Source organism: Sinocyclocheilus grahami, unplaced genomic scaffold, assembly GCF_001515645.1.
Source record: "Sinocyclocheilus grahami isolate Dianchi unplaced genomic scaffold, SAMN03320097.WGS_v1.1 scaffold149.1, whole genome shotgun sequence".
In the NCBI taxonomy this organism is placed as follows: domain Eukaryota; kingdom Metazoa; phylum Chordata; class Actinopteri; order Cypriniformes; family Cyprinidae; genus Sinocyclocheilus; species Sinocyclocheilus grahami.
Window position 1 is genome coordinate 1,092,109 of NW_015505328.1, and position 20,034 is coordinate 1,112,142.

General features: G+C 36.8%; 2 protein-coding genes across 2 annotated transcripts in view; both read left to right on the forward strand.

Annotated features, from left to right (window-relative positions):
- rbm24a (RNA binding motif protein 24a) overlaps positions 1-9,006 on the forward strand; it is an 11,472-nt gene extending 2,466 nt beyond the window's left edge. Inside the window, exon 4 of the mRNA XM_016281261.1 lies at positions 6,776-9,006. Within this exon, the coding sequence (XP_016136747.1) occupies positions 6,776-7,118 (343 nt within the window). The 3' untranslated portion in view covers positions 7,119-9,006. The remainder of the gene's footprint in view (positions 1-6,775) is intronic.
- Positions 9,007-12,616: 3,610 nt separating this feature from the next.
- cap2 (cyclase associated actin cytoskeleton regulatory protein 2) overlaps positions 12,617-20,034 on the forward strand; it is a 17,903-nt gene continuing 10,485 nt past the window's right edge. Inside the window, exons 1-4 of the mRNA XM_016281402.1 lie at positions 12,617-12,900; positions 14,849-14,979; positions 18,052-18,140; positions 18,904-18,981. Of these exons, the coding sequence (XP_016136888.1) occupies positions 14,859-14,979; positions 18,052-18,140; positions 18,904-18,981 (288 nt within the window). The 5' untranslated portion in view covers positions 12,617-12,900; positions 14,849-14,858. The remainder of the gene's footprint in view (positions 12,901-14,848; positions 14,980-18,051; positions 18,141-18,903; positions 18,982-20,034) is intronic.

Sequence of the window (20,034 nt, forward strand, 5' to 3'; positions counted from 1 at the left end):
ATATATTATATTTTGATATTTATAGAGATATGTAGTGTGTGTGTGTGTGTGTGTGTGTGTGTGTGTGTGTGTGTGAGTAAGAAGATCTTTTACACTGGACACTATAGCCTGACTCAATGTTGTCTATCTTTCTCTGGTCCGACAGGCTCGATTTGGGTTAAGATAACTGGTGGTTTGAGGAATAGCTCTGAGAGCTTTGTGCAGATCTGTAGCTACAGTACCTGTAGACTCAAACACACACAAACAAGCTCGAAAATGGTGATTACAGATGCATGTATGTTGGTTTTATTTTGGTTTGGACTTTCACTTTTAATAGTACATAGAGCTGTGTGTGCCTTTTTACCGTTATGAAGTGGTGTTGATAGCTTAATTGTGTGCTTTTTTTAATTTAATGGAAAAAAAGGCTGGTTTTGGGGTGCTGAATTTCCGTGTTGTGGAGGAGTGACAACTTTGCCACGGAGCAAAGTGTGATTTTTACTTTGCTTCCTTTTAATTTCTTCACATTTTTATTGTGTGCGCTTGTGTTTTTGATCATTTATTTATTTATTTATTATTTTATTTACTTTTCACTTTTTTGTGTTTTCTGGTGTCTTGTTATTGGAGTGAGTGCCATTTTGTTTTGTGTGCCGTTGTTGATCCCTCTTCACGCCAACCCAACAGCCCGACTACAAACTTGCACGTTGCGGTTTTATTTTGCTCACTGATTGGGAGTCCTGTCACACTCACAACACAGAGACTGACACATGCTCACCCTTTACCGTTCTCTCCCATCTCCATTGTGTCTGTTCATTTCTCCTCCTTTTCCAGCTCTCTCTCTATCTCTCTGTCTCTCCTCTGTCGTCTCTTTACTCTAGCCCTATAAGGCATCCTGCAGTGGATCCAGAGTCTCTAGAGTCCTGCCGTTTCTCTTTCAGTGATGATCTCCTTGTAAATTCCCTGTTGACCATTTCTGTAGGAAAACGAAACCAACCCGAACGTTTAAAGGGGTAGTTTACCCAAATAAAAAATATACAAATTTACTCAGCCACTTATTGTTCCTGTATATTTTTTCATCAGTAAAATGCAAAAAGAGATTGAAAACAGCATGTCTGAGGTGTTCTTTTCCATACAGCAAAAGTGGATCATTTTTACATTGCCAAGCTCCAAGTGCTATAAAAGCATCACAACGATTGCGCTATATTCCAAGTCTTTTGAAGCCATACGATGGCTTTGTTTGATGAAGAGACAGACATTTAAAAGGGATAGTTCACCCAAAAATGAAAATTCTGTCGTTAATTACTCACCCTCATGTCATGTTTGATGAAATGTGAGAGCTCTCAGACCCTGCATAGACAGCAATGCAACTGTAATGTTCCCAGGTCCAGAAACGTTGTAAGGACATCGGTGGCTCAACTTCAGTTTTGCAAAGCTGCGAGAATACTTTTTGAGCGCAAAGAAAACAAAAATACCATAATTTATTCAACAATTCTTCTCACCCGAGTTACGTCTTCCGCCATTTTAGAGTATCACAACACATACGCACGCTTTCCCCTGGTGTGGGGAAGTGTAAACAAGTGTAAACAACGCTGATGGGGGGGGGGGGGAGAATTGTTAAATAAATTTGTTATTTTTGTTTTCTTTGTGCTCAAAGTATTCTCGTAGCTTCGCAAAACTGAAGTTGAGCCACTGATGTCACATGGACTGTTTTACCGATGTCCTTACTACGTTTCTGGACCTGGGAACATTACAGTTGCATTGCTGTCTATGCAGGGTCTGAGAGCTCTTACATTTCATCAAAAATATCTTAATTTGAGTTCCGAAGATGAGCGAAGGTCTTACGGGTTTGAAACGACATGAGGGTGAGTAATTAATGACAGAATTTTCATTTTGGGGTGAACTAACCCTTTAAGTAGCTATTTGCTAAAAGTGAACTGCAAAACTGGCATATTTAAGCATTGACGCCAAATACAATGGGATCTTTTGTGTCTTTTCGGTGTATAATTTAAATTCTGGTCTGTTCCTCACACAGAATTATTGAATAGGTTCTGAAGATTTGAAGTATAGAGTATAAGTCAGTTTTGTCATTTTTATAGTGCTGCTTTTGCCTTTTTTGGAGCTGGGTATTAAAAATCACCATGTATATTTATTTACTATATGGAAATGAACAGCTCGGATCTCGCATCTTATTTTATGTCTCGGAAAAGAAAATACAGGTATGGAATTACATGAGGGTGAGTAAATGATGATAGAATTTTTTTATGGGTTTATTATTTTTTTTAACTGTCCTGACTACCTGCTCGTGTAAGTTTGCTGTTCAGAAGTTTGAGGTTGGTCATTTTTTGTGTTTTGATAGAGGTCTCTTAAGGTCACCAAGGCTGCATTTATTTGACCAAATTTCATAATATCACTGTATTTATTATTTTAAACTAACTGTTTTCTTTTTATTATATTTTATTATTTGAATTTTCAGCATCCATTACTTCAGTCTTCAGTGTCACACGATCCTTCAGAAATCATTCTAATATGCTGATTAGCTGCTCAGGAAACATTTATTATTATTCATGTTGAAAATAGTTGTGCTGCTTAGTATTTTTGTAAAAAACCATGGTATGTATATTTTAAGGATTCTTTGAATAGAAAGTAAAACAAAGTAAACATTTGAAATCAAAATCTTTTGCGACATTATAAACGTATTTACTCACATTTGTGATTTAAAAAAAAAAATTTGAATGCATCCCTGCTGAAAAAAGTATTAATTTCTTATTAATTTATAAATTTTACCGACCCTTAACTTTCGAACAGTAGCGTATATAATGTCAAGGACAGAAAGACAAAGAAAGAACAGTTTACAGAGGCAACTTGACAATTTACTGTAAGATCAGCAGGCATATTAAAAAACTGGCAGGCGTTCAGTGTCATCGTTTAATCTGTGGAGGATTCCACAGTGTGTGCGTATACGTGTGGGTGAGTGTGTGTCTTTGTGATATGCATGCATGTGTTTGCAGTGTTGTGAGCCCTCTGTTGTGACAAACATATGTCTGGATGCCCACAGCCCCCTGAGCGAGCCTTCGTCACATGGCCCCGTGCGGTGTTAAGGAAAACAAGCTTCACCATTGTTTTGCACAAAGGCTGTAGTGCTGACACTGCAGTCGCATGAATCTTTCTCTCGCTCTTTAACACTGTCTTTCTCCCTATATATCTCTCTCTGGCTTCGGTCACTGTCACAAACTCGTTCTCGGCTTGGGGGGTTGGGCCGCTCCTGACATTTAGTTTTGAGATAAACTCAACAAGGCCCAACATGTGCCACATTGCCGCTGAGATGGCACCAGTGCATTGTGTTAAGGCATTTTTTGACAGTGTTGTCAGGAAGCTGCGTGTCAAATGAACAGTGGCATCATTCTTTGACCTTGAAGCGGTTGGAAAAGGTTGCTCAGGGGCCAAACGGTGTTGGTAGTCAAATTGGAACTGTGTAATAAATGGGTCAGGTTTGAAATTTGCAAAGTCATGCCTGTTCTGCAAATTTCTTTTTAGAGTTTCTCATGAGCTCAGCGTTAAATCGGCCATTATCACACATGGTGTTTAAAAACAGCCTAACCAGGTCATGCAGGCGAATTTGTCCAAATTGTGTAGAATATGTAAGTCTAGTTCTCTTCTCCCTGATCTTAGTTGCACAGCTGAGATCTTCACAGATGACAACAGGTGTCTTCTAGATCTGTGAAACTCAAGTCTGAAAGTGACCTTTATTTAGACACAAACCTCAAGGTTCCTGGCCTGCAGTGCTCTAGATGGATACATTTATGTGCATTTATTTTAATCTCTATTTGAAAAAAACCTGATAGTTGGTTTTCAATGGGAGTAGGTTCTTTGTATAAATCATTGATTATTTGGGCTCATAGACATGTGACAAAAAAGGCTGATCAGATGGGTAGATTTTCCTAAGGGCTCACAAGACGAACCGATAAAGATGTAGAAGGTAAAAACTTCTTGCATTTAGAAAACAGCACTCTAGTGTGGAATGACCGAGGAAGCAGAAAATAGCGTCCAGCCCTCCCTGTCACTCACACTAAAAGAGCTGCACTGATTGTGGTCTTGAGTCAGCTGCATTTTATTTAACTCAAAAGTGGTTGCGCAAGGTTTCTGTCATATCTTTGTAACTTGGTACTGCTTTTAGACAGCGTGTTCGGTGGTATGAATCCCAATGTACTAACAACTAACAGACCAACCTAATATTAGACCATGTTGTGATAGACATGCCCTGAGCAAGAGTATTACATTTAACTTAATTTTTTTTAAAGATGTGCTTAGCTACATCCATTAAGTGCTAGAAGGTTTATTGCATTTATTTGTTTATTATAACTTTACTGCTTAAGCTATTCTTTATACAATCTAGAGTCAAAAACATCTTAGTGACCAGCCACAGTACTTTAGCAAACCGCATAGCAATGCCCTAACAACTACCCATTGTGACTTTTGCATGGACAAACTCTATATTTTGTAGACCTATTTTGGTGCAATCTTAAAATTGATTGATTTTTTAAAATTTGATTGGTAACATTCTCATATATCTAATTAATTTTAATTACTAATGCTATATTAATTTATTCAATTGAAACTGTGCCCCCATAAAAATAGAAATAAATGCTCATAAGATCCAGGGCAAATATTGTCTCTTAATTGATCATTTTTAAGTTGCTTACCAATAATTTGTTCATTTAAATTTCTCACACTGATGATACATATGTAAATCACAGAATGAATGTCTGTGAGATGTCTGTTCACAATGTGAACCTTGTGTGTGTGTGTGTGTGGTGATATTTTTGTTGTGATGTCTGTGCAGGTTGAATGTGAACTTCTCAATGTTTGAAGCTGAGTGTATTTTCTCTGTGTTTGACTCTTATGGTAGTCTATATTAACACAATCCCTGCTGTCACCTCAGGCTGGCAAGGCATCTATGAAAGATTTCATAGGAGCATCTTTGCCCTTTGACCTGAGTCAGAAAAAGGAAGGTTTTGTTTCATTCCTCTCATTTATGGCATTATGTGAGTGGTTGTGTGTTTTGAGTTGATGTTGGTAATACATACTGTTGCCCTTTTTTTTCTTGACGCCTGTGGTATGCTTATTTTCTTTAATTTGGGGCAGAGGTTTTGGAGTTTGATTTTGGGGGTGGTCAGGGGTTGAGGTTTGATTGTTATAATGGTGTGCTACAAATAGGGTTGCCATGATAGAACCATTCTCTCACTTTTTCAAACCATCTTAACAAACTCAAATTCTAGTCATAAACACCATCTTATCTAATAAACCTCATTGTGGAAATTCCTATTTTATTTGTGCAGGTCAAAGTAGATGTTGCTTCCCAACAGCCACAGATCCCTGTTTCTTTAAAGTAAAATGTCATTATAAACTCAATTAAATTTTTCATGAGAATCCTCCAACCCTAAATTCTCATAGATGTCACTGTCTTTTACAATATAGTTGTATTGCCTTATTAAATCATATTTAGTGCGTCAGGCATTTCAATGCATTCTGTCTTCCCTGAACTAACTTAAAAAGTTCTCACCCGTCTGTTTAGTGCAGACAGTAAATGTGAAAAGCGCTCTGAAAGTGCAACGGGGTACGTAATGAAAGGCAGAATGGGCTCATTGTTCCTGATTGCTTATTTAATCAAAACTCCCCTCTGTGTGTGCTGTCCAGCCTGAGGCTCATTGTCTAAGTGCGGAGGGGGAAACAGCCAGCAACGTCCCTTTTTGAAAACTGTCCAGCTGTCAAAGTAGCCCTGACATATTCACAATGCTCCCCTCATCTCCTCTTTGCCTCTCCTGGGTCCTGCCTTCCCCCATTTCATAGGATGGACACAGGGGTGTTGAACACATGTGACTTTTAACACCGATGATTCACACAGATGATCTGTTAACTTAGCATTTTAAGTATTAAAAGGATGTTAAATTATTTTCTCCAGTCCCAAGTTAGAGTACAGACAACTTTAAGACAATTGTATGTTGTAAAGTGTAAACAATGAGGGGCTATCAAAACATTGGTCTCTTTGTTTGAGAATCCCGACCAGCCTGACATAGCAACAGTGGCTCAGCCAATGACATGAGCTTGGGGGCGGGGGATCTGACCAATAGCTGATGGGAATAATGTTCACTTGGCTTTTTAACTATCAAAAGTTTTATTTTTGTCTTTTTTTTGTTTTAAATTAAAATACATGTCTCGACCAGCCCAATTTAGCAACCATAGATATGTATAGGTAGATGCCCTATTAGTGGCTGTTTCTATGGGCCACTATACGTAAGCCTTCCGCCATATTGGAATGGTCAAAGAACTCTTGAGAGCAGGTTGCCTGTGTGTCTGCAACTGTAGTTTATACACACATATATGAGTATCTATATCTGCAATAGACTTCAGCAGATGATTTTGCTAAACTACAATACAAGACGAAGCTGTTAGCTAACAAAACATTTAAAAGGTACTATAGTTTAAAAACCTGTATTGAGTTGATAGATATTAAAATCACAAACCAACACATTCTTGTCCGCTTGTTTAACCAATGACACATGGGTGAATTTGGGAAAAACCTGTCTGATGACAGTTATTATTTGATACCGCTAATGGCACGGAAATTACAATTGTACAGAGAGATGTCTATTTTGGCAACCTTATATCTCTAATAATCACTAGCAGGCATTTCCTTGGTGTTACTGAATTGTGGAAATGGGGTGCTTGGCCGCGCTGTGGTTGTGGTTCTGCATTTGTCCATAATGCATTGCTAACATGCTGTCGTGTTTGTCTCTCACAGGATCCCCACTCACTACGTGTACCCGCAGGCCTTCATGCAGCCCAGTGTGGTCATCCCTCACATCCAGTCAGCGGCGACCTCCACCACCGCGTCCTCACCTTACATCGACTACACAGGTGCAGCCTACGCACAGTATGCCAGTGCCGCAACCGCTGCGGCTGCCGCAGCCTATGAGCAGTACCCATACGCTGCCTCTCCTGCCGCAACCGGCTACGTAGCTACCGCCGGCTATGGCTACGCCATGCAGCAGCCACTGGCCACCGCCGCGCCGGGGTCTGCAGCCGCAGCTGCGGCCTTCGGTCAATACCAGCCCCAGCAGCTGCAAGCCGAACGGATGCAATAGCAACCAAAGAGACGGACGGGAGACGCGCAGGGAATCGACGCCCAGCGACTGCTACTAGATAATGAAGAGGATGGTGATGAAAATAGTTGCTGGTTGTGGGTTGATTGCAAGAGGAGGAAGATGAGGAGCATACGGGAAGGGGATAGTAATTGATAGAAAGATTATTAATGAGATGGGAACTCCATTGCTTTCCAACTTGCTGTGATTAAAGAAAAAAAACAAACAAAAATAAGATCGCAGAAAAGGACGGAATCTAGCTTTTTACTATTATCATTATCATTATTATGTTATCTTTATTACTATAATTAATATTAGAGTAGGATATTTATTGCGAAAAGAGGTATGCAGCGACTAATCACTGTGGTATAGGTGCGTTGTAGACGAAACCTTAAGTCCCGATGCTGTCATTTAATGTAGGCGACCGTTTTTCCGAAGGACTCTTGGAAATGCCCCACATTGTTTTGATTCTAGGGCCCCTTACCTTTATATTTATTCTAATTTTTGAGGGCTCTTTTTGTTCTGTTTTCTTCTCAAGTGCATTTTTTTTGATCATCAGGGAAATGGAGCATTTTTCAGCGATTTAGAAACGACACACTCTGCCAATCAGGGATAGTAGACCTAACTGTGGCGAAATGGAGAAAGATCCAGTGTTAGCATGTTTTATGTGTTGTGAACTACCTTTTTTATCTATCTGATGCTGAATGTCCCCCCTTTCTCTGACTCCTGTATTGACCTCCTGACCTATGCAAAGCAAACAGGCCGCTAGGGGACAAAACAAAGTGCAGGAACAGGAGAGATTTTCTTTTGCTCCCCCACAATGGGCATCGAACAATTTGAAGGCACTCTCGAAAAGACAAAAAGACTGAGACGTATTGTATTATATGCTTACAAAACACACGGACTAACATGTACACAGTTACACAAAAATTTAAGTGTTAATGTCTGTCTGTGGGCGAGGGAGGACGCAAACGCATACACAAAGATGACGACGTAGGGAAAAAAGCATGGGGCATTGCTCCGTACTAGTACTAGAATCGGGGAGCAATTGCTGTGTTGGAAGGAACAGGCACTGAGACACACACACACACACACAGACAGATTGCTCTGGAAAGATCACTGGTGCTCGTTTATTGAGCTGTCACAGTTTCATCCCTGGACTTCGGTCATGCTCCGGGTCTGTCAACTCTTATCCTCCTAGAGAGGGTCCAGAAGCTTGAGGACAGACCTGTGCATCCTCCCGATATCAGCGACGGATCTTTATCTGGAACAGGATGAGGATCCGCGATAAGGGAGGGGGGTTCCTGCAAGCTTTTTACCCTATACCAATGAACCGCTATCGGCCTGGTCTTTATATGTTCACTAAGAAATATGTCTGAGCACCAGCACAGGTAATAAGGTCTATGTATTTCAATGAGCAACTCTTTACAGAACAGCACTATAGTGAAAGGATCCAAATCTGTGCGTACGAGGGTTCTTTGTGTGCCTTACATTTGTAATGCTATTTAAAGACATCTGCTATTTAAGATATTTATTTTGAGTTGACTTATGTTGTGCTCTAAGATCACTGACTTGGAAGTGGTACTGTATGGATATAATGTATTCATCTCATGGCATATTATTATAAGTTATTGAGTAGGCTTAGCTGTAGCATTATTAACATACTCAACCAAAAATGTTGGTGTAGGACTTAAGATACAATTCTGTATGTGCACTGTACAATTCTTCTTTTTTTTCTTCTTTATACATTTGGAATTTTAGAACACAACATTAAATATCAGCTAGTGTAATGCCTATCGTATGACATTTATTTTATTGCAGGCCTGTTGTTTTGGGCATGCATCTCCATTTGTCATATCCAGAACTGTTTAAAAGACTTGGCGAAAGGACATAGCTGTAGCATTATTAACATACTCAACCAAAAATGTTGGTGTAGGACTTAAGATACAATTCTGTATGTGCACTGTACAATTCTTCTTTTTTTTTCTTCTTTATACATTTGGAATTTTAGAACACAACATTAAATATCAGCTAGTGTAATGCCTATCGTATGACATTTATTTTATTGCAGGCCTGTTGTTTTGGGCATGCATCTCCATTTGTCATCCAGAACTGTTTAAAAGACTTGGCGAAAGGACAAAAAAAAAAGACTTGGCGAAACCTAAGGGACATGCTGCTTCATACACTAGAATGTATTGTCAATGTCGATGATGGATGCTGTGCTTCTATTGCTTTAAATATGCATCAAATGGGCTATTTTACACTGTTGAGAATTTTTATACTTGAACTCTTTCTTACAAGGGAAAATATGAAAAAAGAAGAATAACAACACACAAAGGACTTTTTTCATTGTCACTGGATTTGGGCATGTCAAGCGTTAATGACTATTTAAATACGAACGTTCTGTAGGTATTTAAGCCTTATTTCAGATCTTCTTCACTATTTACTCAAAATGGAAATAAAAGGTTCTATATTTAAACCTCAAATGCTTTGTTCATTGCACAGGCCTGATTTTTGTCACGGTTTCCATTGGGATACAGCTTTTGGATCTGTTAGATGGTGTGCTCATGGTTTGGATTGTTATATTGTGTAACTTATTCATTGTATTTCAAAAGCACACATTCTAGGTCATTGCTACATCATTGATTCTTCCCGGTTCAAACTTATTATATGGTGAATTGCAAAATATTTAAATGGCTTAAAAGTGCTCCTGTTTTGTTTCTTATGGTCTTTGTTTCGACAGGCGGTAGCTTTACCACTGCAGTGACGAAGAACAAGCTGTTGTGTGTTTCTCATTGATGGTGTCGTGAAAAAGAAGCAGATATTCTCAGCAAGCCAACAGTATAAACACACAGGCTGTCACTTGTCCTCGCCACACACCGAGATGCTTATTTATGACTTTGTTTATGCTGGTTTGTGAGGTGACAAATTTAACTGACCTCATCTCTGCCTGTCCAGACATTGCTTAATAATGGAGCCGGTGGAGCAATATTCAGGGTTCATTACAAGTTAAGCTCAATCAACAGTTTTTGTGACCTTTAATATCGATTAGCACAAAAATTAATTTGGACACGCCCACACACACACAAAAAAAGGTTGTGGTGAGGCACTTACAATGGAAGTGAATGGGCCAATGTTATAGAGGATTTAAAGCAGAAATGTAAAGCTTATAATTTTATAATTGCAATGATTTCTTCTGTTAAAACAGACAGCATTTGTGGCATAATGTTGATTGCGACACTTTGCCCATTGTTAACACACACACACACACAAAGTTTCTAACAGTGAAAGTAAATGTGGCCAGTTTTTAAAAGCAGAAATTTGAAATTTTAAGATTCCATTTAAAAAATAAAAGAAAATACATTATTTCCTCTGGTTAAACTGCAATCAATCAATAACGCAACTTTTATTTTTTTTTAAATCAAGCTTATGGTGAGACACAATGGAATTGAATAGGGCCATTTTTGGAGGATAGTGTTCAAAAGCACTTACATAAATTCTTCTGTTAAAACTTGTGTATTATTTGATCTGTAAAGATGTTCAAAATTTATTTTTTATTTATTTATTTATTTTTACAGTTGTTTGAGTTTTAGAGGCTTTGGCAAAGCTGTACAAATTGGAACTTCCTGCGGAAAAGATTAAGCAGATTTTTCTTCTCTAAAAGCATGTTAACTTGAAAACCTCTCTACATCATGTAGCTGTCACATTGAAACAGTGAGCCCCATTCACTTCCATTGTAAGTGCATGACTATAAACTCTTTTTGTGAAAGAAAATGAGAGGCGAGTTAAAAAAGGCTGAATAAATGTGGTAATCAACAAAATCCCACAAGTGCTGTCGATTGAGCTTAATTTGTACTGAACTGCAAATATTCCTTTAGCGATAGTTCCGTTTACTTCATTTGTGAAATGTATTCTGTTTTGCTCCATTGCAAAACGATTCAAATGAACCCTGCATGTTTAAACTAGAGAAGGGAGACATGTTGAATAAACACATGATTACGTGTTGATTTCAGATGGCTGATGAATAACGAATGTGTTTGTGTAAACGCATGTCGCCAGAATCACTAAATATAATTTAATATGACTAGTCAGGTGATGGTATAAGCAAATTTGTGTATGCGTGTTGTTTGTGAACCTCATACGGGATAGATAGATAGATTGAGCAATGTTTGAGCCAAATCGCTGTGTCATGGATCTGAGATCCACCATGTTGACCTAGTTGTACCCAGTCTTCTAATGTTCAGGACAGAGCACTTTGGGTAATGACCATAAACCGGGCCTAAATTCCAATCCAGTCTGACATCCCATGTAACTCAATCCTAAATTTAAATATAAACCTCACGCATGTTTTATCTGTACTTAAAACCCAAACCAACCCAGCATCTGTATTCCTTTCAACGCCATTTTGCATATTGAAGACCCGCAGTGGCTCAGTGAATTATTTAGGGCCTTTCTGTGCACTTGGTACTTCTCGAGGATGTTCTATTTCTGCCCGCCGTGTAACCTGATGCTAGCTCGTGTTTCAGTACCACTGTGACACAGCAGGGGTGGAAACTTTCCACCACACCATCACCAGGGATGCCTGTCTAACGTCGGCCATGATAGCACAGGACCGCGGGAAGAACACGCCACCGGGAACTGATGCAGAATAAAGGCACTGATACCGGCTGACAGGCAGATTACTTCATAATCTGTTGTAGTGTCAAAAGTGCAATGAAGCAAATCGATAGGTAATGGAAATTGAATAAACTAATAAACAAAAGTAACAAAATGATCATCAATGCGGTTTATGTATGCATATATTTATTTTTACATTTTGTTCCATAGTGCAGTAGTATTCTCTGACAAATATGGATGTTTGAGATGATAAACGTAATCTAGCTCAAACCATGTAACAAGTTCTTACAAATGTTTGTTATCCTTGTGTTCATATTGGCTTAATACATTTATGTTTCAATAATATTTATATTAATATTTTGATATTTAGTATTTTCATATTTTACTATTCAATTATATTTTTGATATTTAATATTTTCTATAAAATTTTGATTTAGTGACAGGTAAAACACTAAAATATTTACTTATCCTTGCACCTTGAAAACAGCAAGCATAAACAATCACTATTAAAAACAAACAAACAAATATTTTACTATCTGACCTAATATGGTGATATTTAGGGTTTAGGTTTTTTATGTGTGTGTGTGTGTGTGTGTGTGTGTGTGTTTTTTTACATGACAAAAAAGTGGCTTGAATACTGACTTTTTGGCACACAAAAGTATATTATTAATAATGGTTATGCTAATAATATGCCTTTTATAATTTGCTTCAACATTTATTATTTAAAAAAAGCTCAAAGATTATGCCAACCTTGTATTTTTCCAGGAATTTTATGACACTTGTAATAAAACCATTCACATATAGATAGAAAAACACCTTCTGAAATTAATTTAGTGGCATTCAGTGTCATATTTTCATATTTACTCAATAGGTGGTTGCTATTCTTTCAGTATATATTACTGTCATTCAAGGTGGCACCATCAAGATTCAAGATGTCCTTAGAAACCTTCTCAGTCGAACTGTCTCACTGCTCTATCTAGGCATCTTGATGTAACCTTTCTCGGATTCATCCTTCCCAAATACGGAAGTCCCGGAAGCGGCTGCCCAAGGCTCAGTCGAGTGACAGCAGGAGAGCGCCGGGGACGCCAGGACCAGACCGCCATAGCCGATACACATCTCGCTTTTTCTAAAGAAAACGTGAGAGTAAACCCCGGATCCCTTGTCAGAGGTAATATTTGGGTGAGAATGACTCTTGTCTCTGTCATGTTATGTTTCCAGGTCGTTAGCGGGACGTTTTGGGTCGCGCCTCGCGCTCTGAGCGGGTGGGAGGTTCTCATGGAAACGTGCGCGTTTTTGTGTTTGGAGACACGCGCACTCGCTGTGCCTGTGCTGGCAGCAATTTGGTTTGAATTAGCACGATTTTTAGGTTGCAGCAGTGGTGTGTTGGTGTCAGAGGGCAGGGTGCCTTATCTTTTCACTAATTGCAGGGTCTGTCAGTTGTCATATCAGCGCGTGCAGGCGTCTGCTGCCTGCTAGTTACTTTAGCTCTGTTATTAGACATGCCATGCGCTACATTTCAAGTGATGCTGTCTAGTAGCAATTCTTATATGTTAATATTATTATAAATCAATAGGGTGACATAGCCTACTCCCCATGTGGGCTTGTATATTGGCTAGATTTCAGAACAATTAATATTCCTTTAATAAATATATTTCGTAATTTTGAATATTATATTGACTGCTTTATGACTGGTTTTGTGGTCCAGGGTCGCATACTGTATGTCCCATCACCATATTTGCTAAATATCAGAGCTTTGTTTCAAGAAAGCATTTGTGCATTTGTATTATTTATTACAAAATATCAATTATGTAAAGCATGTAAAAATATTATAAAATTTAAAAACATAATATAAAATATAAAAAAATGTAAATACTACTATCAATGATTTTAATGCTTTTAACGCAAAAAATGTAATACAAATATGTGTGGACACAAAAGACAAGATAGCCACAATATGCATGTACAAAATAATCTATATACAGATACAATTTTGCAAGGGAATGTTAATAACAAAGGTGAAATTCAGTAGTAGTTGTCACCAGGATGTCGCAACTCCCACCTTTTTGGGAGATAGTCATTACATTTTGTCCCCCCTCTTCATAAAACATTTCTATACCCCTGGTTATTCAAACACGGTAAGTGATGTAAATGACGTAGATGCACAAACCATATTTCTTCAGAATATCCTCCATACAGCCCATGAAAAGATTATTAGTATCTATATTAATGTCCCTACATAATTTCTTGAGAAGTTGAGCTACAGATGTCCATATATATACACACACACACACACACACACACACTTTAAGTCAGTTTGATTTAATGAATAGTTTTTAATGACTAAAGGTCAGAAATGAAAGATGAACGAAGCAGGTCTAATGACTGATTTTATGTTGTTTTTTTTTTATTAATAATGACTAATAATGTCTAAAACATTTCAAATATAGAACAGAATTTGTATTTGCTGATCGGGTGCTCAGATGGAGGCTGAAACATGTGAAGATAGCAGAAATATTTATGGTTTGTACTGCATTCTGGTTGAGTTCTTTTCAAAGGGTTTTAATATGGGGATAATAAACATGTTATGTAATGAAATAGTTGGATAAACTGCTGATTTTGGACTGTCAACAGCACAGTTTGTGGCCTCCTCTTGACGCTGTCATAACCGAATTGACTGTTACATTCCTGTTAGGCAGCAGATGAGTATTGAGGTGTGGTCATGTGGATGGCTGCCAGTGAACTCTCCACGCCTTCATATACTCACAGTGTCTGTGTGAGCGCTAGATTTGCAGAAAGCCAATATTAGCTACTTTATCATTTATTATAATATATTAATATTATTGTAATAACAATATTTGTATATTTTTGATAGTAGATGTTATGATGGCAGTGACTGGTATCACTGGCAGACTCCAAGAAAGTCAATAAAACATTCCTCATAATTATTGTTGTCAAGTTTCTCTGGGATACGTGCTGTCGTTTGACCGTTACAGGGGGCAGACAGTGTTTTATTGAACAGACTGGTACTCAGGTCATGAAGTTCCAACAAAGCAAACAGCTTTCATAGGCCATAACGGCCATTTAGCACAGGCCAAGAGTTTGCTCTGTTTCTCCAGGACCGTTGACATGGAAACACTGGTTGAGCGTCTGGAGCAGGCAGTAATTCGTCTGGAGGCGGTGGCGGTCAAACTGCAGAACTGTCCTGGGGGTTTGGTCAACGGAGACATCAGCAGCATTATCAACGGAGGTATCATAAGTACAGCAGATTAGGGTTGCACGATTATGACAAAAATCATAATTGTCGATTATTCCCTTGAAATTGTAATTGCGATTATTAATAATTACGATTATCACAATTGACATTGAATGATGTTTATACCATTGTTTGATGCAACTGCATGCCGTATTGTTATATGAAAATAAACAAGCTGAAAACACTCTAACTGAAAAACCTTTAGTGCTTTTCTATAGTATTAAGCCTTAAATGTCAAATATACATCGGATTGGTTTCTTCTTTAAATTATAGAAAAAGTACAAATATGAATGGTATTATAATGTTATACTAAAACTAAAACAATGGAAAAACCCTTAAGATAACATGGAGAAATAAAAAAACATATCTTAAGAGTGCAGAATAACATAAATGGACTTTTAACGATTAATTGCCGCTTTGAATGATTACGTAATTGTGGCATCCATAATTGTAAACGCGAGCAGATCCTGAATTATTCAATATATTAATAGTTTTTATTTATAAAGCATAAAATGCTGTTGTGGTCTGTTTTGATGAGTCCACAGGGCATTGTCTGTACAGATTATCTTAAGGAGAAGACTTTTAGGGGATTTGTTTTCTTCATGGGAAACATATTCTCATTGGAACAGAGTGGCATTAGCCTTGGCAAACTGCACATTAACAAAGTCTGAAATATATAATGGATATGGATGTCAGTGAATGGGATTTCTGAACTCTCTCTTCTGCTTCCTCCAGTCTCGAGTTTGTGTGTGCAATTCAATGTTTTCACAGTGTTTTTTTTTAGTGATAGATTATATTTAGTTTGACCATTTTTTTCCCTCCAAATTGTTCTACTTGAGTTATTGGTTCTGTAATAAGTTATTTAAATAGTGGCATTATTACTAATAATAACAATAACATTAATACTAATAATAACAACAATAATAATTTTAATATTAATTCTTATTTTCAGCAATAAGATTTTTGATGTAGTTATTTTATTTTAGTCATTGTTTTGTGTCAGATATCTTAAAAACAACATAAATTATACACAAAATATGCTGGAGTCTGTAAATTGGATCTGCAAGTCATGTATCATCTGCTTGTTTTAAAATAGAATAGGGCCTGCAAACAATAACTGAAATGTTAGGGCTTCTTTTTGACTGACAGTACATAACGGTCTGTATGGCTTACATTTCATGTCCAGTCGCTACCGATTGGTAACTAAAGAGCTGCTTGATAAATCAGGCGCTGGACAATGTACTTAGTGTACACAGAGGCACAGTGGCTCATTCTAGTGATGGAATGTAATATTATGAGAAGAGGGAGAGAGGATGGGTGAAAAGAGCAGAAAGAAAGTGGGAGAGGGATGTATGTGTCCTCTTTGTTAACACTGGAATCCTCCTCAAGCTCAACTCAGAGAGGAAACGTTTCTCTTTTGGTCTAATAAGAGATGAGAAATGGCTCTTTGACATTGTGTGAGTGGGTGTGCGGGATCTTTTGCTCAGTGAAAAAAGAGACTGTCTGTGCTAAATGTTTGTGGGAACTTGTCATGGTCTGTTGGTCTGTGTAGATGTGGTCTTTTGGGGGGTTTTCAAACTTTTTAATGCCAACAACGTCCAGATATGATGATCCCCTAAGGACTCTCTTCTTAAAATATAAAGGCAACTGTATATTTTCACGTATACAACCCCACTTATAGTGTGTAAAATAGTAAGATTAGTGTAAATAAAGACAAATGGTCTTTTTTATGTTTTAAATATAATATGTCAAATATTATATTTTCTATATCTATTTAAATAATATTATATAATACAATATTTATTTAAATAATATGCAGTATAGAAAAAAGTCAGGGGTCAGTAAGATTTGTTTTCATTGTTCCAAGATTCCAAGAAATTTCAAATAAATGGTTAGCACAAAAATATTAAACAGCACTGTTATCAACATGATTATAATAAGAAATATTTCTTGAGCACCAAATCAGCATATTAGAATGATTTCTGAAGGATCATGTGACACTGAAGACCAGCGTAATGATGCTGAAAATATAGCTTTGCATTACAGGAATAAATTACATTTTAGAATATATTCAAGTAGAATAAAATTTTAATAATATTTCACAATATTACTGTTATTATAGCGAGCTTAAGAGACTTCTGTCAAAACATTTCTTTCAAAAACATCTTTCAATCCCCAAACTTTGACAGATGTACACAATACTACGTATTATAATACTTAATAAATAATAATTATTTTTTTCTTTACCCAATATTAGAATCTTAGAGGAACATCTTCAGTTTAGTTTATACCTTTGTATTGAAATGTGCAAACAAAAACCCAGATTGAAACATGACATGTTTATTACATTTACATTTAGTCATTTAGCAGACACTTTTAGCTAAAGCGACTCACAAATGAGGACAATAAAAGCAGTCAAAACGAACAAAAGAGCAACAATATATAAGTGCAAATAACAAGTCTCGGTTAGCCTAACACGGTACACATAGCAAGGTCTATGTATATATATATATATATATATATATATATATATATTATATACACACACACATACAAAGAAAAACAAGTAGATAGAATAGAAAAAATTGAAAGCTAGTGTTTGTTTGTTTTTTGTTGTTTTTGTTTTTTAATAAAACATAAAAGAAGATAAATATAGATAAAGAAGAATTAAAATAGAATAGAAAGGGTTAGAGTTAGAGGGTCAAATAAAGGTGGAACAGATGTGTTTTTAGTCGTTTCTTGAAGATGGTTAAGGACTCAGCTGCTCGGATTGATTTGGGCAGGTCATTCCACCAGGAGGGAACAGTTAATGAAAAATTATTTATATATGTGAAACTGTAATAAACTACAGTATAATTGCACAGTTATTGTTTCGATCCAGTTAAGATTGGCATAAAACTTCTTAGAAGAGTTCTAGAAAGAGATCGCATACAATATCCCTTTCTCCTCTGCCACACACTGCTGGTCTGAACCACAGCCTGATTGCCTTGATTTAACCGGGAGTCATGCAGAGATGACCTTTTGAACCTGAAAGTGTGGGAATTACCGATGATAAACCCTGTGAAGTGTCTTTACCTCGAAAGGCAACATTCACCAATCTAAGTTTCTCATCAGTGCTGAAAGACATGGGCTGGGAGAGGGTTTTATCTCCTATAGTCAGCTCCTTTTAAGGTAAAACAGACCTCTGGCTTTCCCCATGTTCTGCAAGGGGAAGTCTTTTCCTAAATGTAGGATTTGCCTCAATTTGTGTGTGTGTGTGTGTGTGTGCAGCAGAGGGTTCAGTTCCATCCAATTAGGTTTTACTTCATTTAGGCATTTCTCTAACTTTGGTACTTTATGTGCCCACGGTTGATTTTTATATAACAGAACTTTTTATTATATAAAGGTCACAGTAAAACTTTCTTCAACTCTTTCTACCTTAATTTTTGCTGCTTCTCAAATGCCCTTTATGGATGTTGTTTCATCATTGTCCTAGAACCAGACTTTAAATCTTAAAATCCATCATAAAAATATTTTCACATTCCAAATAATATGATTAATAATAGGGTTCATTTGAAAACAGTGAAATATAAAAAAAACGATTGACTTTAATTGAATGAACATTATATTAAAGAAAGCAAAAAAGGTAAATATCACTTATATTTACATGAATATGTTTTATATATTTATTATTTACATTTCACATATTTATTAAAAGAATGCTATTGTGAGCTTTTCAATTCAAAAATTAGGCAAAACATGCAAAATCATAATTTAATTGTGCGTGTACATAAAATGCTTGGAGAAACTTAGCCTTCGCAAGACATATTGCAAAAATGTTCATAATGTTAGTTCCACCACAAAATGCTATTAAGTACAATACTATTACAAATATAAAATAAATAAATGTGTTGTTGCTTTAATTTTTTTATCCAACAGGCAGAGATGGTGAGCAATGCCCTTCAGGTCCAGCGTGCTTTCCTCAAAATGACCATGACACATAAGGAGCCGGCAAAGGTATAACCAAACCAATATATCTGCTTATGATTTCATACATTTCAACTAGATGTAAACTTACGACATGTAATATTTCACAGTTTTATGGTCATGAAGTAATCCAGGGGTGTCTTGGAGGGCCACTGCCCTGTAGAGTTTAACTCCAACCTCAATTAAACCGACCTGAACCAGCTAATCAAGGTCTTCCTAGGCATACAAGAAACTTCCAGGCAGGTGTGTTGAGGCAAGTTGGAGCTAAACTCCAGGACCGAGTTTGGACACCCCTGAAGTAACCACTTGCATTAAAGCACTGTTAGCACATCTCACACTACAGAGTTTGTCATATTTAAAGCACCATAATAACAATGTTTAGCTTGACTAAAAGTGCCTGCTGGGAGAGTCTCTTCAGCAAATGACCCATATGACTCTTGAGTCTGTGCAGTCTCAACAGATGAAACGTATGTCTGATCAGATCTTTTCTTCTGTATTGTGACAAGTTTGAGTGAAACGTAAGTCTCAATATAGAAGAAAAGTGGGGTGGGGGACTTGCTTTTATCTGCTGGTTGTTGATGTATCCAATTATATATCTGGAGTTATTTTATTTTATTACATTATTTAAATTGAATTTGCTATTATTTAAAAACATTCAAATATATTTTTTTAAATCATTGTATACATATATTTAAACCAAAGTAAATTAAACCTATATATATATATATATATATATACACAGTCGTGGTCAGAATTATTGGCACCCTTGGTAAATATGATCAAAGAAGGCTGTGAAAATAAATCTGCATTGTTAAACATTTTGATCTTTTATTTAAAATTCACATAAATCTAACCTTTCATTGGAGGATTAGAATTTAAAATGGGGGGAAATATCATTATGACATAAATGTTTTTCTCAAATACACGTTGGACACAATTATTGGTACCCCTAGAAATTCTTATGAGTAAAATATCTGTAAAGTATATTCCCATTCATATTTACAATTTTGAGCATACCAGGGTGATTATGAACATGAAATGATCCAGCCATGGCTTCCTGTTTCACAGGAATATAAATAGGAG